Here is a 27440-nt window from a genome sequence, read left to right as displayed (position 1 = left end):
TGGCCCTTAAACCATAAAGACACTGCTGTGAATTCTTTGGTAGCATTCATCTTCTCTGGTCTATAAGCTGAATGGGTGAAATGCTCCTAGAGAAGAGGAGACTCAGGGGAGACCTTGTTGCTCTCTACAACTACCTTAAGGGGGGTTGTGGACACGTAGAGGTTGGTCTCTTCTCCCAGGCAACCAGCACCAGAACAAGAGGACACAGTCTCAAGCTGTGCCAGGGTAGGTTTAGGCTGGAGGTGAGGAGGAAGTTTTACACAGAGAGAGAGAGATTGGCCATTGGAATGTGCTGCCCAAGGAGGTGGTGGAGTTACCGTCATTGGAGGTGTTCAGGAGGAGACTTGATGGGGTGCTTGGTGCCATGGTTTAGTTGATTAGGTGGTGTTGGATGATAGGTTGGACACGATGATCTTGAAGGTCTCTTCCAACCTGGTTTATTCTATTCTATTCTCCCATTCTAGCTTATCTATCTATCCTGGGGGAGGGACTTTTGAGGGTGTCAGGGAGGGATAGGACTGGGGGGGATGGAGCAAAACTAGAAATGGGGAGATTGAGATTGGATGCTAGGAAGAAGTTGTTCCCCAGGAGGGTGGTGAGAGCCTGGCACAGGCTGCCCAGGGAGGTGGTGGAAGCCTCACCCCTGGGGGTGTTTGCAGCCAGGCTGGAGGTGGCTGTGAGCAACCTGCTGCAGTGTGAGGTGTCCCTGGCCATGGCAGGGGGGTTGGGACTGGCTGAGCTTTAAGCTCCCTTCCAGCCCTAACAATTCCATGATTCTATCTACCTACCCATCCATCCAACTATTTAACTATTGAATTCAGACCTTTTAATTATCCAGGTGCCCTGGCAAGACATCCTCCCTTTAAAGCTGGTCCCAGTCTGTGTGGGGAAGAGGAGCATGCAAACAGAACAAAGTGGTTTGCTGCAGGGCAAGCAGCAGGTCTGCTGCTGCTGGATTCAACCCCAGGGTGTTTCAGCTCCGGTGCATTGTGCATTGCTGAGCTCTCCTGCTAAACGCCAGCAGTTAGCAGCACTTTGATGCCAGTTCTGCTCAACATGCAGCATTCACACCAGGTGCAAGTGAGCAGAGAATTAGGGATGAGGTGGATCAATATTGCAGTCTTTGGATATATCTTCATTGGTGGGAACCATGGATTTGTTCCACTTTTTCATTTTTAATCATGCAACACATCTTCTAAACCTGAAATGTCTCCTTTTCTTCTGGTGAGTGCTGGCTCCAGAGGTCAGCTTGCATTCTCTGTGCCCCATCTGGGGGCTGCTTTTTCAATCTGGGCTTCATAGAAAGCGAATTCCTACTGCTTCATGGAATTAGGTTATCAGAGATTCATAGAATGGCTTGGGTTCGAAGGGAACTGAAAGATCATCTATTTCCAAACCTCCCCTGCCATGGGCAGGGACACCTCCCACCAGCCCAGGCTGCTCAAGGCCCCATCCAGCCTGGCATTGAAGACTTTCAAAGAGGACACATCCACAACCTCCCTGGGTGACCTGTTCCAGTGTCTCCCCACCCTCACTGTCAAGAATTTCTTCCTAATCTCCAGTTTCATCTCCCCTCTTTCATCTCAATGCCATTACCTGAAGGGAGGTTGTAGCCAGGTGGGGGTTGGTCTCTTCTCCCAGGCAAGCAGCACCAGAACAAGAGGACACAGTCTCAAGCTGTGCCAGGGGAGGTTTAGGCTGGATGTTAGGAAGAAGTTCTTCATAGAAAGAGAGATTGGCCATTGGGATGTGCTGCCCAGGGAGGTGGTGGAGCCATCATCACTGGAGGTGTTTAGGAAGAGACTGGATGGGACACCTAGTGCCATGGTTTAGTTGATTAGATGGTGCTGGGTGATAGGTTGGACTTGATGATCTCAAAGGTCTCTTCCAACCTGGTCCGGTCCGGTTCCATTCCATTCCATTCCATTCCATTCCATTCCATTCCATTCCATTCCATTCCATTCCATTCCATTCCATTCCATTCCATTCCATTCCATTCCCCCCCACCTCCTATCTTAAAGGCCTAGCCTGAAACTACCACACTATCACTACAAGCCCTTGTCAAATGTCCCTCTCCTTATGATAAATTGCAAGGACTGACCACAGGCCACACCTGCCTGGTGGTGGGAAGTGAGGTTGTGCTCTATGCAGAAACCCACCAGGATGGCTCTCATGGTTGATCCTGGATTGTGGAGCCAGAACAATGCTTGCCTGATGCTGCCCCTTAATAGTCACTTGGGGGAAGTAAAGATTCTCTGCAGACTGATGACTCAAGTCTGGTTCAACCCCTGATTTGGTATGCATGAAGAGTAGAAGGGATGCACAGACTTGGCAGAGGAGACCTGGATTCACTCTGCATGTCAGCTTTGACTCTGCAGTTGTAGAGCTTTAGCTTCTTGAGATGAAATAGAGAAAACAGGAGGAGCAGGGCTGTGTGTGCTGTAAGCACAGGCACCAGCAGAGCCCCAATTAGCGTTTTTGCTTGATTATCTCCCCTACAACAGTACTGGGAGCTAGAGGTGGTTTAGGTCTCGTCCTCAGCGCACCACTGTGGTGCTGCTTACTTCGTTGTGCTAAGCACTAAGCCTTGTGTGATTCGCAAGGGGTTCCCAGAACTTGACTTCTCCCATTTGCTGCACTTCACCCCCCTGGTTTCTGCTCTTTTTTACTTTGATTTTTAAGGATGCCAAAAATAACCCCAAACTGCCAAGCTGTGAACTGATGCTGCTGAGCCTTGCTTGGTTCACATCCAAAGCTGTCTTTGTTTACTCAGAATGTCAGCTCAAGTTTTGCCAAGAGGTTACTAAAATTTGGTGAACTTCTCTCTGAATTGATTTATTTGTTTGTTTGGGGTGTTTTCCGCCCCCCCCTTCCTTTCTTGGTTTGCAATAACAGGCCTGAGGATGCAGGTGCCAAGCTTTTGTCAGTTGTCTGCTTGCATCTCCCTGCTCCCTGAGAACCTGCAGGGGAAGATGAGCGTGGAAGGGGAGCTGCTCAAATCATAAATCCAAGCCCATGGCTTCCTACTCTCTATTGCATTGTATGGGAAATGAAATTTATTGAGATTTGATGCTGAATACCTGTGCCTGGCTTGAGCCATGAGGCCTCATAGCTGAGATGGCTGTGCTGGCTGGAGGCTCTATAAATAACACTTTTTCTAGTGGGAATTGACCCAAACTCCTCTTAAACGAGCAAAGAAATCCATCCAGGCTGGGATTTATGAGCCCTGGGACTGTCCCTGGAGACTGTGTTAGTTAATGAAGCCTTTGTCAGTGTCAGAGGTAAGCAAAGGACTCTTGGGGCTTGATGAATCGCTCTTGGCTTGGAGGAGGGAAGAAAATGCTGCTGGTTCCTAATCCCTGCTGGCAGGTGGGGCTGGGTGTTGGGGGTGTTAGACCAAGAACTGTTTGCAAAGTGGCAGATTAACCCCCTGGAAAATCATGTAGGTGTAGCACATGCCATCAAAAATGACTTTGAAGGACAAAGAAAGCTTTTGCCCCTCTTCCCCTCGTGCTTGTCACTGTCTTGATAAGCAAAGTATACAGTGCTGTCTGTCAGAGCCAAGGGACTGTAGTATTTTAGAAGCAACTTAATTATCAACCAGCTGGGCAGAAGGGGATGGTTGGAAAGTAGCACGGAATAAAATGGGCCATGTGGTGTGGGTTGGCAGCAAGAGGAGCTTGGAGTTGGGACTTGTGTGGTGAGAGATGAACAGAAAACATCCAAGGGGTTCCTGCTGCCTGCAACGTGCCTTGGAAGGTGTTTGCCCAGGATCTGAGTGCAGCTTGACTTGAAAACCAAAGCAGCTTGGGTTTGAGCATAAATCACTCCAACAAGCTGAGTGAATCCAAATGTGCACTGGGTGTTGGGGTTTTTTTTTTCCTCCTCTCCTGTCATTACAGCATCCTTTTAAGATGGCTGAGATTTTATTCAGTCCAGAGCATCATTTCAGCCTTCCAGGGATCAGACTTAAAGGGCAGCTGTCTAAGTAACACCAGCGAGCTCTGCCTTGCAGACAGAACTGACTTTTAAGTGTCTGCAGCATGCCTGAGCTGGAAGTGTTCTCAGATTATTCTCTGCCTGCTTTATTGATGATTAATGAGAAGAGTTATGGTCCCAGCTAATCTGTCAATATGGCTGGGAAAAAATAAAACCCCACCAAAAGCTAACAGCTCATTGTGATTGCTGCTTTCTGTGATAAACACAGAAAGGAAGGGAGGAAAAAACCACCAAAACAAACAAAGCCACTGAGAGGGGGGGAAAAAAAAGGCCTGAGCTAGACAAGCCTGGGGAAATGCTGGCAGAGAGCTGTCTGCTCAGGTGTGTGTCTTTCATCCACGCTTACTGAGCACAGGGGAGAAGACCTGCTGCAAATGGAAGGGATCAGACCTGTGAAAGAGGCTGAAGCAGCAGCACCTAATGGTGCAGCCACAGGGGCTAAACCAGGCAGAGAAATATGGGGTGACTGGGAGGAGGAGGAGGAGTCATGGTGACCCTGGAGCAGGGCACTGGCTGCACAGCACAGTGGTGCCATGGAAAGCCCTCCTGCAGGCAGGACTCCCACAGAATCCTGCAGGCTGTGATCTGTGAGGATCAGAGACCTGTCAGCTTCAGCTGTTACTGCGTGGATTGAAGTCCTTGTGCCCAGGGCACCTCCAGGTCAATTCTTTTTTTTCACTCTACTACTTTGTGAAGTAGTGTTTGAAACACACAGTGATTGCCTTGGGATTTGGCCAGGGATGTGGAGGAGACATTCAGCTCCATCAGGATGAAAGCTGATTTCTAAAGGTGAGGCATTGATAGGAATGACAAGATGGGTTTTATTTCCCCTCCCCACAGACTGCTTCAGCCTCCCCCCACCAGCAACTGTCTTTAAAGAAAAAACATCTGCTACCTGTAGTGAGCTCTGAGATGGGATAAGACCCTCATCTCTTGCATTTGTACTTGTGTTCTTGAGGCCTGCAAGCAAGCTGAAAGGGACTTATGATGAGTGCTTGTGGTGACAGGACAAGGGGCAGGGGTTTTGAGCTGGAAGAGGGGAGATTGAGACTGGAGATTAGGAAGGAATTCTTTACAGTGAGAGTTGTGGAACACTGGAGCAGGTTGCCCAGAAAAGCTGTGGATGACTCCTCCCTGGAGGTGTTGAGTAGCTTGGGCTAGTGGAAGGTGTCCCTGCCCATGGCAGAGGGGTTGGAAGTAGATGATAGAATAGAATAGAATAGAATAGAATAAAATAGAATTAACCAGGTTGGAAAAGACCTTTGAGTCCAAGCTATCATCCAACACCATCTAATCAACTAAACCATGGCACCAAGCACCCCATCCAGTCTCTTCCTATACACCTCCAGGGATGGTGACTCCACCACCTCCCTGGGCAGCACATCCCAATAGCAAATCTCTCTTTCCATGAAGAACTTCTTCCTAACATCCAGCCTAAACCTCCCCTGGTGCAGCTTGAGGCTGTGTCCTCTTGTTCTGGTGCTGGGTGCCTGGGAGAAGAGACCAACCCCCACCTGGCTACAACCTCCCTTCAGGTAGCTGTAGAAAGCAATAAGGTCTGCCCTGAGCCTCCTCTTCTCCAGGCTAAGCAGTGGATCTTTCAGGTCCATTCCAACTCAAACCACTCTATGATTCTGTGACATGAATTCCATGGAACAGCCTTGAGGAGGACACCTGTGAGGGACCAGAGTGGCTGTTTCCAGCTTCCCCTCAGATGTAGCTTTCAGCCATGCACACAGAGGTATTTCTGAAGGTCTTCTCCCTGCAGCAGCTGCAGGATGCTGCTTGCTCATCCTTTTCATCGAGGGGGAGAAAGTTGCAAATGTTAATTAGTGTCCCTCATCTCTGAGCCATTTTTCAGAGGAAACACTGAGCACATGGATAGCTTTTCACTGAAGCCAGGGAGTTTCCCCTGTTCCATGTGCATGAGCCAGCTGCCAGCTGAACTAGGCACATAAAACTTGATTTAAAGTCAGCTGGAAGTTATTGGGCTCCTTCTGTTGGCCCCAGGTGAGAATGGAGTCGTTGAATACTTCCTGAATGCTTCCTTTCACAGAGTCACAGATTGCATTGGGTTGGAGGCATCCATCAAAGCTCAGCTTGTCCAACCCCCCTGCAGGCAGCAGGGACACCTCCAACGAGTTCAGGCTTCTCAGGGCCACATCAGGTCTGATCTTGGATGTCTCCAGGGCCACAACCACATCCCTGGGCAGCCTGTTCCAGTATTTTCATCCAGTTTCAGATGACTTCAGGTTGACTGCTGCCTTGTCAGCTGGGTGCTCAGTGGGAGAGAACTCCCCTGCTCTTCCCAGGGCACTTCCCAAAGCCCACTCCAAAGGGCAGCTCTCCCTCTGAGCTGTTTTTTCTCAGCACAGTCCCTTCCACATTCCTTAGCTTGGTGCCATGGTCTAGCAGGCATGAGGTCTTGGGTGACATGTTGGACTTGATGACCTTTGGGGTCTTTTCCAACCTTGTTGATTCTATGATTCTAGTGGCCTGGGAAGGTGCAGGGGTGTCAGGCTGGCACTTAGGGAACCATGTCATTTGCAGTGGATGCAGTGAAGAGGGTGGTTCATTTGCAGTGAATGCAGTGAAGAGGGTGGTTCATTTGATGGGAAATTTTCTTTAATAGGTCCCTTTAAATTACATGCAGGGGTGGGGGAGGAAAATCAATCCCTGAAGTATGGTGCAGTGTAATTTAATGCTGGGTTAAACGATGCAATCCAGTGCGTTTTCATTAGATGTTCTGAGACACTTCTCCAGCATTTATGCTTTAAAGGCTGTTGGATTGCCAGCTGCAATAACTATTTTGATTGCAGCCTGAGCTGATGGTGGGCATCCTACCAGAAAAATAATGTGCTCTGTTTTAATTATGGCACCTGCACTCCAAAATGGGAGCCTGCGTCACAGCCCGGGTCTGCTACAGTCCTACTTGGTACAGTGGAGCAGTGCAGTGTGCAACAGATGGAGGTGAGAGCTCTTGCAGAGCCTCTGAGATGTGGACTGTCCTGGCTGACTGTTCACAGAATGCTAGGGGTTGGAAGGAGAGCTCTGGAGATCCAACCCCTGTGCCAAAGCAGCATCACCCAGGGCAGGTCTCACAGGGACAGAACCAGGCAGGTTTTGAATGTCTCCAGAGAAGGAGACTTCTCCACCTCTCTGGGTAGCCTGTTCTAGTGCTCTGCCACCCTCACAGTAAAGAAGTTCCTCCTCATGTTTAGATGGAACTTCTCACGTCCATAAACTCTTATCCTGTCACTGGGGACCACTGAGAAGAGTCTGGCTCCATCTTCCTGACACCCACCCCTTTGTAAGCATTGCTAAGATCCCATCTCAACCTCTTCTTCTCCAGGCTAAGCAACCCCAGCACCCTCAGCCTTTCCTCATACAAGAGATGTTCCAGATCCCTCATCATCTCAGTGGCCCTGCACTGGACTCTCTCCAGTAGTTCTTCTTGTAGAGCAGAAGTGGTGATCCATTATGGCTTGAACCTGCTGAGCAGAGCAGTCAGTTGGTCTCTGCCTGCTGCTCAACTCTCTTCATGGTGCCATAGTCTAGTTCATTAGACAGAGTTGGGTGATAGGTTGGACTCAATGATCTTGAAGGTCTTTTCCAACCTTGTCTGGTCTGGTCTGGTCTATCCTATTCTATCCTATCCTATCCTATCCTATCCTATCCTATCCTATCCTATCCTATCCTATCCTATCCTATCCTATCCTATCCTATCCTATCCTATCCTATCCTATCCTATTCATGGGTGGATAGGACAATTTTCCACAGGGGAAGGCCTTGAAGCCATTAGGGCAGAATGTGATGTATCCCAGAAGCAAGATGGATAGACTCCAGAAGCAAGAGTGGAGAGCAACACACCAGGCCCCAATGTATGGTTCAGGTTCCCAGCTTCAGCAGCTGCTGGTGTGCTGGGGGCCATTGGTGCTCATGGCACCACGGGGAGGCTGTGAAGAGGAGATGGTTACAACCAGCAGCTCATTTTCACTGACTCTGCTCCAGCAAAGCTGTTCTGTGGAGCAGGTCCTGCTGCTGCTCTGCTACTGCTGCTCTGCTGCTGCTGCTCTGCTGCTGCTGCTCTGCTGCTGCTGCTCTGCTGCTGCTGCTCTGCTGCTGCTGCTCTGCTGCTGCTGCTCTGCTGCTGCTGCTGCTCTGCTGCTGCTGCTCTGCTGCTGCTGCTCTGCTGCTGCTGCTCTGCTGCTGCTGCTCTGCTGCTGCTGCTCTGCTGCTGCTCTGCTGCTGCTCTGCTGCTGCTCTGCTGCTGCTCTGCTGCTGCTCTGCTGCTGCTCTGCTGCTGCTCTGCCAGACACAAGAAATACTTGCGGTGTCGGTGGCAATCCTGAGGCAGAGGATGAAGTGGGCTACAAATAGAGAGGGGGAGATTTCTGTGTTGATTTGTTTTGGTCTATTGATTATTTTTTTTTCCTGTTGTCCTGCAAAGCAAGGGCAAGCTTATGAAGTAGTATTTCTGGCACTGGTTTAGTTTGGTCCTTCACAGCAGGAGCAGAATTAAGCCAATGAAAAACACATTGGAAATCTCACACAATCAGTGCTGGCTCCAAGCAACTTAAGGGGATAATCACTCAGTAATCCCTTTGGCCAGAGGTACAGAAGAAATGGAAGATGATTATTTGTGCTGTTATTACCAGCCTCACCTTCCTGTTGTAGCCCTTAATAAAAAAAACCAAAGCAAGAGGCAGAGTTTGCTGCTTTGCTTTCTCATTAGGCTCCACAGATATGATTTTTATTGCCAGCCTAAATCGCAGCGGTGTCAGAATTACTGCCTCCTGCATGAGGCCGTGGGGAAATGATTTCCTGTTCCCTCTGCCATGCTGTTGATCTCCATGCTTGAAACTTGCCTGGCCTGCAGATTTAGGGAGGAAATCCTGAGGACAGTTTATCAGCCAGGTCAAACAAGGCAAGGTGTCCTGCCAAGCTTGGCTCTTTCTGGGCCTTTGGAAGAGGAGTGGTTGGAGCATGAGCCTTGTTTAAATGATTATCTCAAGAGGCTATTTGCCAGGGCTCTTGCTTGGAGAAGATGAGGACGTTGGAAGAAGGGAAGAAAATTCCATTGTGTGCATTCTTTGAAGGCTTAAGAGGAGGAATAACTTATTTTGACTGCAGCTGATTCCAGCGAGGAACAGGAGGAGTTTAATCCCTTGTCTGGTGCAGGCTTTCACTGCAGGAGAAGATATGGAAATGAGTGGCATAGAGGGTAGGAGCTTCTATACAGGTATTTTTCTTCTTGAAGTAGTATTCCTGCTTCCTTCTGAGGAAGTTGAGTTTCAGCACTAATGGGGGCACTTTTCATCTTTTGTGGGCAGGGAGGCTGTTTGATGTGAAGGAGAAGACAGCACTTGGTCACCTTGGGTGGTGTCAGGCAGCCCATTTCCTCCTCCTTGCTCTAGGGACACGAGACAGGCACAAACGAACTGCTGGAGTTAAGGGCCTGGAGAGGTGGTTGGGTTTATTAATTTCTAGAGGTTCAGGAAGCCTGGAGGTTCCCAGGAAAATTGTCTCCTCAGTCAACGTGGAGTCTGTAGGAAGTCTGAGTACAAACCCCTCAGTTACAATTTCATGCCCTTGTGCACAGCCCATCCTTTTCTTTCGAGGCTCCCTGACTAGCAAACATGACTGCATGCTGAAGGGCAATGTTGTTTCAGGGAGCACTTATTTCCTGTTGGCTCCTGAGGGATGTGTGCACTTGCTTACAGGTGAGCAGACATGTAAATGTTGCCCTGAATTAAAAGCAGTATCTGCAGCGTGGAGTCCTCCCAGCACACGGACTGTGAACAGAATCTGTGATGCAGAAAGCTTGGTTCAGAGAGAAGAGATCTACTTTGGACAGCAGAAGCACAGAGTGCTGTTAAATAATTCCTAGACAGTGAGAGGGGAAAGTGGGGGTTAGAGGAAGGAAGGAAGAGGGATGGATTCTGCTGTCCCCTGTGTGGTTTTGATTAAAACTGATCCATGCAACCAGGCGTTGGCACAGGCTGCCCAGGGAGGTGGTGGGGTCCCCATCCCTGGAGGTGTGCAAGAAAAGTGTGGCCATGGCACTTGGGGACATGGTTTAATGGCCATGGTGGTGTTGGGATCATGGTTGGCCTCTGATCTTAGAGGACTTTGCCTGCTGAAACAATTGGAGGGCTGGAGCAGCTCTGTTATGAGGATAGGTGTGGGGGGTGGGCAGGGGAGGGAGCTGGGGGTGTTCAGCCTGGAGAAGAGAAGACTCCAGGGGGACCTTAGAGCTGCCTTCCAGTTCCTGAAGGGATCCTACAGGAAGGCTGCAGAGGGACTTTTCCCGAGGCTGTCTAAAGACAGGACAAGGGGGAGGGAAAGTAGGTTTAGACTGGATGTGAGGAAGAAGTTCTTCAGTATGAGGGTGGAGCGATTCTGAAACAGGCTGCCCAGGGAGGCTGTGGCTGCCTCCTCCCTGGGGGGGCTCGAGGCCAGGCTGGATGAAGCCTTGAGCAGCTGAGTCCAGTTGAGAGGTGTCCCTGCCCATAGTGGGGAGGTTGGAGGAGATGATCTCTGGTGCCTTCCAACCCAAAGCATTCTGTGATTCTCTAAGTCTGTGACTTCCTGGATTTGTCTGAGTGCATGAATGCTTCAATAAACCATTTTAATTGAACTGCAAAATAAATGAATAGAAGTGATGGCACTCTGCTCTGCACAGTAGAACTATCCTGAGCCCTTGCAAATCCTGGAACCTTCTCTCTTCTCTTCTCTTTTTTAATAAACAGGAGCAATCTTTCTTCCAGCTAGCACAGAGAATGTATTTTATGCTGAGAGCAGTAAGTACTGCTTTGCTGACATTAAAACTTGACTGCCATCACTGGCTGGCAGCTGCCTGAACTTTACCAATAACTGGAAATTTTGCTTTAATCAGGTTCTCAGGCAGAGCCTGTCAGCTTTCATTAATCAGACTTCAATCTGCTTGAAAGAATATTTCAGTTTACCAAATTAGAGAGGAGTAGAGAAGTTCACTCATTGTCTCTGCAGGTTGCCAGGGGGGTTTGGGAAACTTTAAGGAGAAATTCCAGTAATTGAAGGGGGTTACAAGGAAGCTGAGGAGGGGCTTTGAACAAGGGCTTGTAGTGATAGGGTGAGGGGTGATGGCTTTGAGCTGGAAGAGGGCAGATTGAGAGTGGAGAGTAGGAAGAAATTCTTTACAGGGAGGGTGGGGAGACACTGGAACAGGCTGCCCAGGGAGGTTGTGGATGTCTCCTCCCTGGAGGTGTTGAAGGCCAGGCTGGATGAGGCCTTGAGCAATCTGGGCTAGTGGGAGGTGTCCCTGCCCATGGCAGGGGGGTTGAGACTGGATGATGTTTAAGGTCCCTTGCAACCCAAACCGTTCTATGAATCTATGACATTGCTTGGGCTGGAAATTGCAGCCTGCTTGTACCTGACCCTGTGGTCAGAGAGAAGATGATGGCTCCAAAAGTAAAGATCTGATTTTGTTCTTTAGGTGCTTTATTTATATATTTCCCCCCATTCCATGTAATAGAAGGAGAGGAAACCCTCAATCAAATCTCTATTGCAGGTATTTCTTAAGGGGCCGGAGTGCTTGGTATCACAAGTGATCTTTTGCCCTCTCTATAAGAGACCAGCAGCTGTATAAAGAGATGTGGGATAAATCTCTTACTGTGTATGTAAGCAGCTTTAAACCTTTCTTACCACAGCCTGTTAATCTTCTCCTGCTTGTGTCCCTGTGATCCAGCTTTGAATAGTCCTGATCTGGAATGATACCATGTGGGCTGCCTGAGTTCCTTCCGTTCCTGCTGGTGGTTTTGTACCAGGCTGGTTGGTTTCAGGGCAGTTATCAGGTCGTGGTATGGTTAGGGAGGATTCCTGGAAACTTCAAACCTTATCTGCTGTAAAACTACAGAAGAAACTCTGAGGACAACCACCTTGATGGGCTTTAAGTTGTAACATCAGCTTTTGGCCTGTTCTATTTCAGTTTCTCATCAATATAATGTAGCTTGTACAGTGCTTCAGAGGCTGAGGGAGCTGGGGGTGTTTAGCCTGGAGAAGAGGAGAATCAGGGGAGACCTTCTTGCTCTCTACAACTCCCTGAAGGAAGATTGTAGCCAGGTGGGGGTTGGTCTCTTCTCCCAGGCAAGAGCACCAGAACAAGAGGACACAGTCTCAAGCTGTGCCAGGGGAAGTTTAGGCTGGAGGTGAGGAGAAAGTTCTTCATAGAAAGAGAGATTGGCCATTGGAATGTGCTGCCCAGGGAGGTGGTGGAGTCCCCATCCCTAGAGGTGCTCAAAAAAGGCTTGGATGTGGCACTTGGAGCCATGGTTTAGTTGTCAGGAGGTGTTAGGTATTAGGTAATAGGTTGGACTTGATGATCTCTGAGGTCTTTTCCAACCTTGTTGATTCTAGGAGTCTATTTTTAAGGTTCTCAAAGCATTTTCTAACCAATCCTGAGTAATACTTAGGCCTCACCCTAAATTTTTCTCCCATTTCTTGGATGGGGAAGGTTACTCTGAAGGGCTCAGTGACTGCTTTGAGATCACAGAGCTGGGCTTAGAAGAGTGCTGCAGAGCAGATGTTGTTAGTGAACAAGGTGTGAAGCAGAGAGCCTGGTTTAAAACATGGTCAGTGGAGAACTACTTGAGCAGCTCTTCTGGTAAACCTCCTGAAGGTGCTAAAAGCCCAGGATGGTTTGCCCAGCACTTGATCCAAGCTGCACCAGACTGTTTTCCTTAGCCTAGAAGATCCCTGATTTTATGGAGAAGAGGAGACTGAGGGGAGATCTCACTGCTCTCTACTGAAACTCCCTGAAAGGAGGCTGGAAGTGAGATGGGGGTTGGTCTCTTCTCCCTAGGATCAGGTGATGGAACAAGAGGAAATCGTGCTAGGGGAGGATTAGGTTGGAAAGTAGGAAAAATGTCTTTGCTGCAAGAGTGGTCAGGGATTGGAACAGGCTTCCCAGGGAGGTGATGGAGTCCCCATCCCTGGAGGTGCTCAAGAAACCTGTGGCCATGGCACCTGGGGCCATGGTTTAATGGCCACGGTGGCGTTGGGCTGATGGTTTGCCTCTGATCCTGGAAGTCTCTTCCAACCCAGACAATTCTATGAATGTATGATTCAGGTTGGGATGTGGCAGCTGCCCCACTGAGGTTTGCTGGCAGGGCAGAGGCAGAGCTGGTGAGTGTAGTAACCTTGCTCTTGATTTCTTCCAGGTTAACAGGTTTCCAGCTGCCTGCTCCTGTTGTCAGCACCGGGGCTGTGCTGTCCCTGTGGCTTGTCAGCGACTACGCCGTCAGCGCTCAAGGCTTCCAGGCAAGCTATGAAGGTAAGGCTGCCCAGCTGGGATTGTCCTGAGTTGCAGCTCCATCCAGCTTGTGCCAGGATGAGAAACTAAGGTGCAGAGTTTATAGCAGGCTTGATGGGACTCTTGAGCAACCTGATCTAGTTGGGGATCATAGAATTGTTAGGGTTGGAAGGGAGCTCAAGGCTCAGCCAGTTCCAACCCCCCTGCCATGGGCAGGGACTCCTCACACTACAGCAGGTTGCTCAGAGAGATCAGGTTGCTCAGGGATGTCCCTGCTTACTGCAGGGGGGGTTGGACTGGGTGACTTTTAGAGGTCCTTTCCAACTCTATGCATTTTGTGATGCATCCATGTGCAGACACCTAATCCAAGAGAGGAGGCTCTGGTTCTTGTATCACTTGATCCATGTTTTTCAGGATTTAAATTGCTGATTCCTTCCAAGTGTTCTGCAGTTTTCCTTCTTGGTATCTGTGCTCCAAATATCTTTAAAGGCTTAGTCTAACAGCAAAGCTTGAGTGACTGAGCAGGAAAAGTGAGGTGGGACTTGCCAGTGGACTCTGCAAGGTTACAGCAAACCCAGTGCTCATGCAGCCCCTGGGATTTATGGCTGGGAGTGGGGACTGCAGAGCAGTGCATGGAATGCTTGTGTCAGGGCTTTCTACCTGTACATTCTCTTTGCTCATTTGTTATCTTCTCTGCACCTTTCTCTCCAAGTATTTAAACTGAACTGCTGTGCTTCTTGTCATAAATCAGTGTTTGGTGACTGTGGAGGTAAAGGATTGTATGTGAAGGCTTGGGAGCTGCAGAAAGTCTTGGGCAGAATGGATGGGAGCTTGAGGAGGGCAGATTGAGACTGGAGATTAGGAAAAAAATCTTTGCAGTGAGGGTGGGGAGACACTGGAACAGGTTCCCAGGGAGGTTGTGGATGCCCTCTCCCTGAAGGTGTTGAAGCCCAGGCTGGATGAGGCCTTGAGCAGCCCAGCTGGTGGGAGGTGTCCCTGCCCATGGCAGAGGGGTTGGAATTGGATGATCTTTGAGGTCCCTTCCAACCCAAACCATTCTATGATTCTATAAATCTATGAACTGGTTGTAGTAGAAGGCAGATCTTGGTTGTGAAGTGATGTGGTGCTCCTGGGTAAAGGACAGGTGAATTGTATTAATATCTGAGTTACCTTTATGTTGATTATTGAACCCTGAATGTTCTTCATATCCCCATAAATGTTTTTCTTTGAAGTCCTCAGAAGCTCAGCCTTAATGATCACTTGATAATGAGTCCAACTGGCCAATTACCCAAAGCATTAAGTCAAACAGATGCCTTCATTTAGATGATGTCCTCCTCTCTCAACACTTTCTGCACCTGACAGTTTTTCAGGTTCAGGGGAGTTCTGTTTAAATACCTTCTAATTTCTGATTAAAACCTTTGTTTTGCCCTGAGGCAGCAGTGCCACTAAAACCTTTTTCCTAGTCCTGAAGCTAAAGGCTGCTCAGCCTGGCCAGGCAATGATGGTGAAATTCATTCTGGTTGGAGACTATTCTCTGTTTCCTCTCACAGGGTAAAGTGCTGGCTGAGGATATTGGTGCTGAGTGGTGGCTCTTGGGGCAGGTGAGGACAGCAGTGTGGTGAGGAAGGACAAATCTCATTGCCTGTTTGCAGAGTCTCTGCTAGAACATGAGTCACAGAACCATAGAATTGTCAGGGTTGGAAGGGACCTCAAGGCTCAGCCAGTTCCAACCCCGCTGCCATGGGCAGGGACACCTCACACCACAGCAGCTTGCTCACAGCCACATCCAGCCTGGCTGCAAACACCTCCAGGGATGAGGCTTCTACCACCTTCCTAACATCCAATCTGAATCTACCTATTTCTATCTTTCTTCCATCCCCCCCAGTCCTATCACTCCCTGACACCCTCAAAAGTCCCTCCCCAGCTTTCTTGGAGCCCCCTGCAGATCCTGGAAGGCCACAATTAGGTCTCCTCAGAGCCTTCTCTTCTCCAGACTGAAGAACCCCAACTCCCTCAGTCTGTCCTCATAGCAGAGCAGCTCCAGCCCTCTGCTCATCCTCATGGCCCTTATCTGGACACCTTCTAGCACCTCCAGATCCTTCCTGTAACAGAGGCTCCATAACTGGACACAGAGCTCTAGGTGGGGTCTCAGCAGAGTAGAATAGAGGGGGAGAGTCAATCACTCTGGAGCAGAGGATGAGAGTCAATCACTCTGGAGCAGGCAAGGCAGTGCATCGCTCCCAAGTTGTGTCATAGGAGACATGCAGCTGTTTTTGTACTTTCTTGACATTTAGAGTTCATTTTTTTGGCATTTACACACAGTTACTTGTACACTTTTTAATGGCTTTTTTATTGCCTCGATGCAGCAGGTAATCTTGTACAAAGGCTTGGGCCAGGGCTGCCCTTTCCTCGCATATATTACAAATTATCTGCAGTTTGTTTGAGTGATTAGGAGGCTTTAAAGCAGGTAGCTGGGGGAAAAAAAAATGTTAAGTATACTTCAAATTTAACCTGAGCCACTCAGGGACCTGGGGTGCTGGTGGCAAAGAGGGGGGACCTGGGGTGCTGGTGGCAAAGAGGGGGGACCTGGAGTGCTGGTGGCAAAGAGGGGGACTTGGGGTGCTGATGGCAAGAAGGGGGGACTTGGGGTGCTGGTGGAAAAGAAGGACCTGGAGCCCTGGTGGGAATGAGAGGGGAACTGGAGCCCTGGTGGGAAGGAGTGGAAACTGGAGCCCTGGTGGGAATGAGAGGAAACTGGAGCCTTGGAGGTAATTAAAGCTTCATTCTGAGGGAGAGTGAGGAGCAGACATTTGCTGTGCTTGCTGTTTGGCTATTGCTGTTAACTAAGACTGAAGGAGGCGATAAGTGTGGTGTTTGTCAAAGGGCCATGCTGCTGCTGCAGTGCTGTTTGAGTTGACTGGTAATCTACAGCTCAGTGAACAGCTTTGTGATTCCATAATTCCTGTTTAAAGACAGAACAATGCATTGGAGTCCTTGCAGTAAATGGCTCCTTTATGATCTGCCATCAAAGCAGACTCATTATTCTCCTCCTCCCTTGAAGCAATCGTTGGGAAATGCACCAAAAGAGACAGAATTTAAACGCTGGCACCAAAGAGCTCAAACTTTTAAGGAGGCCAGGAAGGACATGTGTAGTTGGAGGCTTCAAAGTGACATAAAAACACAGTGCTCACACTGACATCTGCTCTACCCTGACCCTCTGGCAACCACAGAAATCGAGGTTGGCTTTATCTGAGCGAACATCTTCCTTGCTTATCTCTTTAGTATGATGCCTGTGTGATAAGATCTCTTACAGAGGATTTCTTGAACACATCACAACCATCCCCTGCTCGTAGCTGTCTGCGTTTCTTCATGTCTGGTTGTTTCAGGACACACAGTTCAGTTTGACATTTCAGTGGTAGAATCTAGCAGATAGCATTTCCACTAAGAGTAGTCAGAGGTGCTTGAAGAACAGGGGTGAGACACTGAAACAGGTTGTCCAGGGAGGTTGGGGATGCTCCACCCTGAAGGTGTTCAAGGCCAGATTGGATGAAGCCTTGGAGCAGCATGGTGTGGTGGAAGGTGTCCCTGTTCATGGCAGGGAGTTGGAACTAAATGATCTCTATGATCCCTTCCATTCTATAACCCTGTGAACAGCTGCTGAAGCCTGCAGAGCTTTTTTCCAAGCTCTTTTTCCAAGGTGGCAGAGGTAGCAGTGGAATTTGAGGAGCAGGCATCTCTGGGGCTGCTGTGCTGTGACACTTCTGCAGCTCATGGCTTTCTGACTTCATTCTATGCATTGTGCCTGGCTGCTGGATCTTCCTTAATCCTCTTTTCCTTGTTTTCTGACTCCCTCATCTTTCTTCATTCAGTTTGCTGTGTGTTGCCAGCTTGTTTCTGTCTGCTTCCATTGTCTGATTCTTCATGTCCTCCCATCTCTTGCTGTTTCTTGTGATTTTTCTCTAGATGCCAAATATTGTTTCAAAGCTCAGTAAACAGCAGAAAGATTATCTTCCTCCTTCTGCTGTGGGAAGAGAGTGCTGGGAGCAGACAGAGAAGCTGATGTTCTCCTTCCTCAGCCCACCCACCTCAAGTGTTTTGGTTGGAAAAGAGCTCCAGGATCATCAAATCCAACCATCAGTCCAAGATCACCATGGCCATTAAACCCTGTCCTGAAGTGCCATGGCCACAGGTTGCTTGAACGCCTCCAGGGATGGGGACTCCACCACCTCCTGGGCAGCCTGTTCCAGTGCCTGACCACTCTTGCAGGGAAGACATTTTCCCTCTTCTCCAACCCAAACCTCCCCTGGCACAATTTCTCATACTAGGGAGAAGAGACCAACCCCACCTCACTGCAGCCTCCTTTCAGGGAGTTGTAGAGAGCAATGAGATCTCCCCTCAGCCTCTTCTCCAGGCTGAACAATCTCAGTTCTCTCAGCTGCTGCTTACCAACCCTGTTCTCTAGACCCTCCCCCAGCTTGGTTGCCCTTCTCTGGACATGCTTCAGCCCCTCAATGTCCTTCGTGGAGTGAGGGGCCCAGAACTGCCCCCAGGAGTCAAGATGTGGCCTCTCCAGTGCTGAGTACAGGGGGACTGCCACTTCCCTGCCCCTGCTGGCCACATCACTGCTGATCCTCACCAGGATGCTTTTGGCCTTCCAATGCTACTGGGGGTCCAGCACCTCTGAGTGCAAGGCACCAGGTCACAGCTTCAGCAATCTGTCTTCTCCTCCCAGCTGTGGCACAGGCAGTACTGCATGAGCTGATGCTGGTCATGTCAGCTGGGATTCCCAGCCTGCAATTGCAAAACAAGGTCAGGATGGCTCCTTGTAGATGTTGTTATGAATTAGTGTCCATGAGTTGCACAGAGTGCTGAGGAGCTACCGTGTGGCACTGGGAGCATGGGAAAAGCCCTCAGCAGCACCTTCAGATTGGATGTTAAGAAGAAGCTCTTCACCATGAGGGTGGTGAGAGACTGGCACAGGTTGCCCAGGGAGGTGGTGGAAGCCTCATCCCTGGAGGTTTTGAAGGCCAGGCTGGATGTGGCTGTGAGCAAGCTGCTGCAGTGTGAGGTGTCCCTGGCCACGGCAGGGGGGTTGGAAGTGGCTGAGCCTTGAGGCCCCTTCCAACCTTGACAATTCTATGATTCTGTCTGAGAGAGAGGAGACACCATCAGGTCAGCACAAACCACTGCCCTTAAGTGGATGATCTGTAAGAACAAACAGGAGGAATCCCTGCAGGATGGCTGGGCATGGGGAAATTGTCAGCTTTGCCTTGCTGAATGGAAAGGACAACGAGAATTTAATTTCCATTTCAATAGAGTAAGTTTGATCTGAAGGTAATTTCTGTTACTTAAGAGATCCTTTCAGATGTAAGCAGTTCCTCTGCAGCTCAATTGCAGAACACACCACTTAGAAAACATTTCAATGAAGTGTTTGCCTGCTTTTAGCACCCAGACATTGGGGTTGGGTGGTTTTTATTCTCTTCCCTCTAAAACTCTCCCTTGAATTCAACATGATTTCACAATTAGCCTTGTTCACCCTCAGCCCATGGGATGTATGGTTTTATTTTCCCTTCCCCCTCTATTTTTTGTTGTTGTTGTTTTGATGCCTAAATGATGCTTCTCAAGATGCAGCCAGCTGTGGTGGAAGCCTTGCATTTCACTTCAGCTGCAGGAGTGCTTCGGCAGCTGCAAATAATCCAAGTTAGACTTATCATAGAATCAATAAGGTTGGAAAAGCCCTCAGAGATCATCAAGTCCAACCTGTCACCCAACACCTCCTGACTGACTAAACCATGGCTCCAAGTGCCACATCCAAGCCTTTTTGTGAACACCTCCAGGAAAGTGACTCCACCACCTCCCTGGGCAGCACATTCCAATGGCTAACAACTCTTTCTGTGAAGAACTTTCTCCTCACCTCCAGCCTAAACCTCCACTGGCACAGCTTGAGACTGTGTCCTCTTGTTCTGGTGCTGGTTGTCTGGGAGAAGAGACCAACCCCCAGATGGCTACAACCTCCCTTCAGGTAGTTTTAGAGGGCAATGAGGTCTCCCCTGAGCCTCTTCTTCTCCAGGCTAAGCAACCCCAGCTGCCTCAGCCTCTCCTCACAGGGCTGTGCTCCAGACCCCTCCTCAGCCTCATTACTGGTCTCTGGATGCCTTCAAGTGTCTCAGTGTCCTTCTTAAATTGAGGAACCCAGAACTGGACACAGGACTCAAGGTGTGGCCTAACCAGTGCTGAGCACAGGGCAGAATGACCTCCCTGCTCCTGCTGGCCACACTGTTCCTGATGCAGGCCAGGACACCATTGGCCTTCTTGGCTGCCTTGCCACACTGCTGGCTCATGTTCAGCCAGCTGTCAACCAGCTTCTCCCTGAGATGTGAATCCTGACAAGTGTTATCTTGTGAGAGATCTTCCTGAAGGTTTAATGACCAGAAGTGACCAATGCTTCCACTTACTGCCTCCCCTGAAAGCTGTCTGCAGCTAACGCCGAGGCACACGCCAAGACTTCCAATGTGGAATTAATTAGGGGCACTGCTGCTGCACACCTGATGAGTGCACAGCCAGTTGACATTTCAAACAAATTGGGCCAGTCTTGTACAATAAGGGGGAAATTGTTATAAATTCCACCCCATTTCCTCAAATAAGGCTAATGGCTGTTCATGATGAACAGCAGGTGGCTGCTTTTGAGTTTACTAATGGAGACATACAATGAAGTGACATTATTGTCATTATTTGTAAACCATTACCTCTTGGCTGCCTTGTTAGTCCTGGAGGTATGAAAAATAGAAAGGGGTTTAAGGAAAGATACCTGCAGCTGCTCCTTATCATATCAGGAAGGCTGGAGAGGGACTTTTCATCAGGGAGTCTGGCAGCAGAACAAAGAGGGGAAGGGTTTGAAGCTGAGGGAGAGCAGGGTTAAAGTGGAACTTAGGAAGAAGTTCTTCAGTATGAGGGTGGTGAGGCTCTGGAATAGGCTGCCCAGACATGCTGAGGATGCCTCACCCCTGGAGGTGTTTCAGGCCAGGTTGGATAAGGCCTTGAGCAGCTGAGTGTAGGGGAGAGGTGTCCCTGCCCATGGCAGGGGGGTTGGAGTAGATGATCTCTAAGGTCCCTTCCAACCTAAGCCATTCTCTGATGCACGACTAGAGAGCAATACTGTAAAGCACTGAGGCTTCTGAGCATAAGGAAACTTAGAATCATAGAATCAGTCAGGGTTGGAAGGGACCACAAGGATCACCTAGTTCCAACCCCCCTGCCATGGGCTTGCTGCTTTTCAAGGCTGCACAGGTTCAAAATGCCTTTGGTTGGGCATTGGAACAGGCTGCCCAGGGAGGCGGTGGACTCACCATCCCTGGAGGTGGTCAAGCAACCTGTGGCCATGGCACTTGGGAACATGGTTTATTTGCCAGGGTGGTGTTGGGTTGGTCTTGATCTTGGTCTTGATCTTAGAGGTCTTTTCCAACCTAAACCAATTCATGGCCTTTGTGTGCCGAGCAGGAAAGTGCTGCAGAAAAGAAGTGAGACGCAGCAATGTTCAAACACCACATTTTAGGAAGCCACATCTGGATCTCTTGTAGAATGTTCATGTTCATTATTCTCTCTTCTTCTTCTTCCTCTTCCTCTTCTTTTTAAATTTTATTTTATTTTTTTTTTCCCAAAATGAAAGGTTCAGTGAGAAACCCTTGGAGGTAACCAGGCCCTCTGGGTCTCTGCAGAAGCAGTGCTGTGGGATGCAGCACGATTCAGCAGTAGGTGAAGATGGTTGTGGTGTGTTGGGTTGGTTGGTTTGTTGGTTCTTTTTTTTCCCTTCCCCAAGACATGGGGCTTGATTACAGCTGCAACAAATTTGGTAGCTGCAAACACTAAGTGCCTGATTGAAAAGAAACAATTATGCCTAGAAGAACAGTGCTTATTTTAAGAAATTAGAAGTGTTTAAATGTGGAGGGAAACAGCCCCAAGTAAATAGTGCTGTTTGCCTTCATAATAAATGCCCTCCTCTTTCCCAAGCACAAATATCTCATTCTTTAGAGGGTTGGTTTGTGGAGCTGTGCTCATGGAGTTACAAAATACAATTGAAAGCTGGTTCCTGTCCCTTTTTGACCAGTCAGAGAATGTTAGGTGTTGGAAGGGAGCTCCAGAGGTCATCCAGTCCAACTCCCCCTGCCAGAGCAGGATCACCCAGGGCAGGTCACACAGGAACACACCCAAGTGGGTTTTGAAAATCTCCAGAGCAGGAGACTCCACAACCTCTCTGGGCAGCCTGCTGCAGGGCTCCAGCACCCTCAAACCAAAGTTTCTCCTGATCTTGAGGTGGAACCTCCTGGGTTCCAGTTCGTACCTCTTGCTCCTTGTCCGATCACTGGGCACCACCAAAAAAGAGCCTGGCCTCTTCATCTTGCCTACCACCCCTCAGATATTTATAGACATTGATAAGATCCCCTCTCAGCCTTCTCCAGACTAAACAGCCCCAGGTCTCTCAGTCCTCCTTCATAGCAGAGATGTTCCACTCCCCCAGGCATCCTTGTAGCTCTCTGTTGAGCTCTTTCAAGCAGATCTCTGTCTCTCTTGAACTGGGGAGCCCAGAACTGGGCACAGTGTTCGAGTTGTGGTCTCATCAGGGCAGAGTAGAGAGGGAGGGGAACTTCCCTAGACCTGCTGGACACACCAGGATGAGGAAGGTAGCTGCAGTCAGAGCTGGTTTGCTTCTGCAGGTGCTTTGTGCAGCTTCAGGCACACCATCTGAATGGCTTGGTGCTCGTGAACAGAGCACCTGTACCAAATTTGGGTGGCAGTGAAGTACCAAATATAAGAGGAGTCTGACATGCTGATGTTGTCTTCCCATGCAGACAACATTTCCTGTTGTGCAGTGCCCCCTGAGCTTCAAGGGAAGAGGGCTCAGCTTTTTGTGGGCTGGAGCAGCATTAGACCTTCTCCTTCAACGGTGGCTGTAAGCTGCTGAAATGATTCCTGACTGCACAAATGCTCAGAGCTCCATGCTGAATCCACCCAATTACTGTTCATGATTGGAGAGCTGTGATCAAGAGTGAAAGTTTTAATTAAAGTCTGCAGCCCTCACTGTTTGTCATGATAAAGCTCTGGAGAGGAACAGCATGGGGAAGCCATCAAATGGTGGCTCTGTGACCGTGCCAGCACTGACACAAGGGGTTCCAAGTGCCCCTGTGCCTCCAAGAGGCTTTAACACCACCACTTGGAGATGTTCATTACTGTTTCAAACTCATTCCCAGCAGAGATGCCTGGTTGGGTTTTTCCTTTCAGCATCTCTCAGCTGTCTCTTGTTTGTTTGCAAACAGGGAAGCCCAGCTCCACTTCTCTGCTCCTCTCCAGGAGCAGCAGCCTGAACTTCCAGCACCAAACACTGTTACCAGCCTGAAAGTGTGCTGATGGGATTAGTGGTGCTGAGTTGCTGATAAAAATATCAACATGAAGAGGTTTTTTTTTTTTTCTTGGTGCTCAGAACAGATTATTCTTGTTGTAGTTAATTTGTCCAGAGTTGTAATTAATCTGCATGTTAGAAGACTTCCCATCTGTTGTATTGAGCAACTGCAGAACCTAAAAACCCTTCCTGAAGAGTTTCAGTCCTGATCATTGTCAATTAGATGGAGTGCTGTAAAGAGCAATTGCCCCTGTCTTGTCTCCAGGCCAACCATATGGAGAAGCCATGAAATAGCAGAGGGCAGCAGCAGATGACCCAGCAGCTCTCATCTAATCCTATGGACCAAAGATGGTTTTATTAGTTCAGTTTGCTGCAGTCACTTGGAGTGAGCCGAGGAGCTGAGAGCTGAAATTGGCTGTACTGGCCTCAAGCGCTTCTTTGTGTCTTAGTGTCCATATCTGAGCAGGTTTGGGGGTGAGTTGACTTCTTTTGAGTCAGTTTGCTGTTTCCAAATGGCTGATGGTTGCAGAGACATCTACAATGCTGATATGCTGATGTCTGAGCTCTCCCAATCTGTACTAATATATGGGGAGTCAAAGAAAGCAGGATTGATCATAATGAACAAGGTCAGACTTGACGGGGCCCTGAGCATCCTGATCTAGCTGGAGATGCAGGAATTCATAGAGTGCTTTGGATTGGAAAGGAACTTAAAGCTCATCCAGTTCTAACCCTTCTGCCATGGGCAGGGACACCTCCCACCAGCCCAGGTTGCTCAAGGCCTCATCCAGCCTGGCCTGGAACACCTCCAGGGAGGGCACATCCACAACCTCCCTGGGCAACCTGTTCTAGTGTCTCACCACCCTCACTGGAAAGAATTTCTTCCTCGTCTTCAGTCTCAATCTGCTCTCCTCCAGCTTCAATCCATTCCTTCTCATTCCCTGGAGGTGGGGATTGGTCTCTTCTCTCAGGCAACCAGCACCAGAACAAGTGGGCACAGTCTCAAGCTGTGCCAGGGGAGGTTTAGGCTGGATGGTAGGAAGAAATTCTTCCCAGAAAGGGAGATTGGCCATTGGGATGTGCTGTCCAGGGAGGTGGTGGAATCACCATCACTGGAGGTGTTAAAAAAGAGGCTGGATGAGGCACTTGGTGCCATGGTTTAGTTGATGAGATGGTGTTGGGTGATAGGTTGGACTGGATGATCTTCCAACCTGGTTAATTCTGTCCTGTCCTATCCTATCCTATCCCTACAAGGGTGTTGAACAAGGTAACCTGTGAGGGTCCCTTCCAACCCAATGCATTCTGTGACTGTGAACATCATGCCTGAAGGAAGGGTAGGAGCCAAACCTTGGTGTTACCTCTTCAGTGTCCCTGCTGCCTGCCAAGTAGCAATAAACCTGCAGCTGAGCACAAAGTGCTGGAGCCCTGCTGGGGAGCGAGGCAGTGATGCAGTGACAGCATTTGACAATGAGCAGCTAAAGGCTAACTGTGGTGGGTTGAAATTTCCTCCCCCCTCCCCCAGCATTAAAGTTTCCAGACCAGCTCAGTTGGAAGGAAATGAAGCTGTATTTACAAGCAAAACTACAATCTACAATGAAATGCAACGAAAGGAGGTTGTAGCCGGGTGAGGGTTGGTCTCTTCTCTCAGGCAACCAGCACCAGAACAAGAGGACACAGTCTGAAGCTGCACCAGGGGAAGTTTAGGCTGGAGGTGAGGAGAAAGTTCTTCCCAGAAAGAGGAATTGGCCATTGGAATGTGCTGCCCAGGGAGGTGGTGGAGTCACCGTGCCTGGAGGTGTTGAAAAAAGGCTTGGATGTGGCACTTGGAGCCAAGGTTTAGTTGTCAGGAGGTGTCAGGTATTAGGTAATAGTTTGGAATGGTTGATCTCTGAGGTCTTTTCCAACCTGGTTGATGTGTATGATTCTATGAATATGTACAAAATCCACAGCATCTGCAATATTTACAGGTGTTTGCAATTAACAAGCAGCACAAGGACCAGGGGAAGCTACCAGCTTCTCCCTCCCTGCTTCCCTCTTACCCCCCTGTACAAAAGGGATGAGAGGCAGAAGCAGAGACATTAATCCCAGTCACAATAAAACCAGTGCAGCCAAGGTCAAGCAGAAGCAAGTTAGTACCAGGTTGCCCAGGGGGGTGGTGGAAGCCTCATCCCTGGAGGGTTTTAAGGCCAGGCTGGATATGGCTGTGAGCAACCTGCTGTAGTGTGAGGTGTCCCTGCCCATGGCAAGGGGTTGGAACTGGCTGAGCCTTGAGGTCCCTTCCAACCCTAACAATTCTCTGACTCTAAGTCTCATGGCAGATCTCTCTCCAAAGGGATCTTTTGGAACTATCTCTATTTTCCTTTCTAGACCCAGCAGTGATTTATTCACCTTAGCCTACTTCCTGTCCAAGAGCTGTGAAAAATGTTTACAGGCATAGCCTAAACCCACCACACTAACATAACCCTGCAGCTGCTTGGCTTCCTGCTCCTCTGGGCTGGAACATCTGGCAGGGTTTTTGCCGTGCAGGAGCGTGGCCGGGGAAGGTGAGGAGCAGGGGGAGGCTGCGAGCAGGGGGAGGCTGCGAGCAGGGGGAGGAGAGGAGCAGGGGGAGGCTGCGAGCAGGGAGAGGTGAGGGGCAGGGGGAGGTGAGGGGCAGGGGGAGGTGAGGGGCAGGGGGAGGTGAGGGGCAGGGGGAGGCTGTGAGCAGGGGGAGGTGAGGAGCAGGGGGAGGTGAGGAGCAGGGGGAGGCTGCGAGCAGGGGGAGGTGAGGAGCAGGGGGAGGTGAGGAGCAGGGGGAGGCTGTGAGCAGGGGGAGGTGAGGAGCAGGGGGAGGCTGCGAGCAGGGGGAGGTGAGGAGCAGGGGGAGGCTGCGAGCAGGGCGAGGCTGCGCTCCGCTATCCGCCGGGCTCTCAGGGCTGGCGGCGCTGCTCGGAGCTGTCAGAGCTGCACCCAGCCATGCACCGTTCAGCCAGCACACTGAGCTTTCATTTGCTTCTTGTTTGCAAGGTATTAGTGTTTGAACTACACGATAAAAGCAAGGCCCCGAGTAAGCAGCAAGGCGAATGCAGCGCTGTCAATAGTATTGAGTGACAGGATTGCTTCTCACGGTGTGCTGTGGTGGCTGGAAGAGAAGTGGCTGTATAATTAGATTTAAAGCATAGCAGTGGATTGATTCTGTCTCCAATTAAGTGTTTTCTAACTAATGGGGGGCGGGGGGAAGGAAAAAAAAGAAAGTGGTTGGCAATGGGCTTGCCTCTCATATGGGTGCAGATTTTTGTTATGGCTGCTGGTTGGAATTTTTCCACCCTCTCTCAGCTCCGTGGCTGTGTCCCTGTTTGTCATCAGCTGTTTGCAATGTGCAGCTCCTGTTTAGTTTAATGGGCCATAGGCATATGGGAAAGGAGGGGGCTTGCACAGTCAAACTGTTCTCTTCAGTCACGTGCTTGGAGCGGTGGATGCAGGCTCGGGGAGAGGAAGAGTGAAGAATCTGCTTGGCTGAGGTCAGCCAAACTAGCCTGAGGTTCCTGCCAGGGCTTCATGCTCCCCTGTGTTACTGGCTTGAGCTAATCAACAGAACCAGAATGGTAGTGGTTGGAAGGGACCTCTGGAGATCATCCAGTCTAACCCTCCTGCTCCAGCAGGGGCACCCACAGCAGCTTGCCCAGGGTCACAGTGCCCAGCTGGGTTTGGAGGCTCTGCAGAGGAGGAGACTCCACAACCCCTCTGGGCAGCCTGCTCCGGGGCTCCAGCACCCTCACACCAAACAAGTTTACTCTTGAGTGAAGCCTCCTGGGTTCTAGTTTGAACCTGATTCCTTTTGTCCTGTTCCTGGGCACCACTGAGAAGAGCCCAGCCCCATCCTCTTGCCCTCCACCCTTTAGCTCTTGCTAATCCTCTTTCAGGCTGCTCATCTCCAGGCTCAACAGTCCCAGGTCTCTCAGCCTTCATCCTCACAGAGATGCTCCAGGCCCCTCAGAATCTTTGTGGCCCTCTGCTGAACTCACCTCAGTCATTCCATGTCCTTCTTGAGCCAGAGAGCCCACAGCTGGACACAATACACAATACTCCCAGGCAAGCAGCACCAGAACAAGAGGACACAGTCTCAAGCTGTGCCAGGGGAAGTTTAGGCTAGAGGTGAGGAGAAAGTTCTCCACAGAGAGAGTTGTTAGCTGTTGGAATGGGCTGCCCAGAGAGGTGGTGGAGTCCCCATCCCTGGAGGTGTTCCAGAAGGGATTGGATATGGCACTTGGTGCCATGGTTTAGTAGTCTTGAGTTCTTGGGTGTGAGGATTGGATGTGGCACTTGGTTTAGTAGTCATAAGGTCTGGGGTGACAGGTTGGACTTGATGATCTCTGAGGTCTCTTCCAGCCTTATTGCTTCTATGATTCTACATGGCCTCATCAGGGCAGAGCCGAGGGACAGGAGAACAACCCTGGACCTGCTGGCCACACTCTTCTGAATGCACCCCAGGAGACTTTTGATCTTTTTGGCTGTGAGGACACATTGGTGACCCTTGTTGAACTTGTCCAGAACTGCTGTTGGCCTGCCACTGCAATCCCACCTCTGATGTCTCTGCTGTGATGTCTGCTTGAGGAATCGATCGTGGTTTAGACAAGAGCAGTTGTTTTATCTGCAACTTTGAAAGGGCACAGAGCAAACTTGAGGATTCTAAAGTTGGCTTGTAAATCCTGCCTTTGCTGCTTCTTTCCAGCAGTCTGGATCTCTTCTCTCCTTGTTTTGTTTTGTTTTGTTTTGCTG

At 49.7% G+C, this 27440-nt stretch overlaps 1 protein-coding gene across 1 annotated transcript in view; it reads left to right on the top strand.

Annotated features, from left to right (window-relative positions):
• The window catches only part of CSMD2 (CUB and Sushi multiple domains 2), a 316793-nt gene that overhangs the window by 46952 nt on the left and 242401 nt on the right, over nucleotides 1–27440 (top strand). The window contains exon 3 of the mRNA XM_054170896.1: nucleotides 13200–13312. Coding sequence (XP_054026871.1) covers nucleotides 13200–13312 — 113 coding nt within the window. The remainder of the gene's footprint in view (nucleotides 1–13199; nucleotides 13313–27440) is intronic.

This window comes from Dryobates pubescens, chromosome 20 (genome assembly GCF_014839835.1).
Source record: "Dryobates pubescens isolate bDryPub1 chromosome 20, bDryPub1.pri, whole genome shotgun sequence".
Classification (NCBI taxonomy): Eukaryota; Metazoa; Chordata; class Aves; order Piciformes; family Picidae; genus Dryobates; species Dryobates pubescens.
This window is presented reverse-complemented; position numbering and strand designations above follow the sequence as displayed.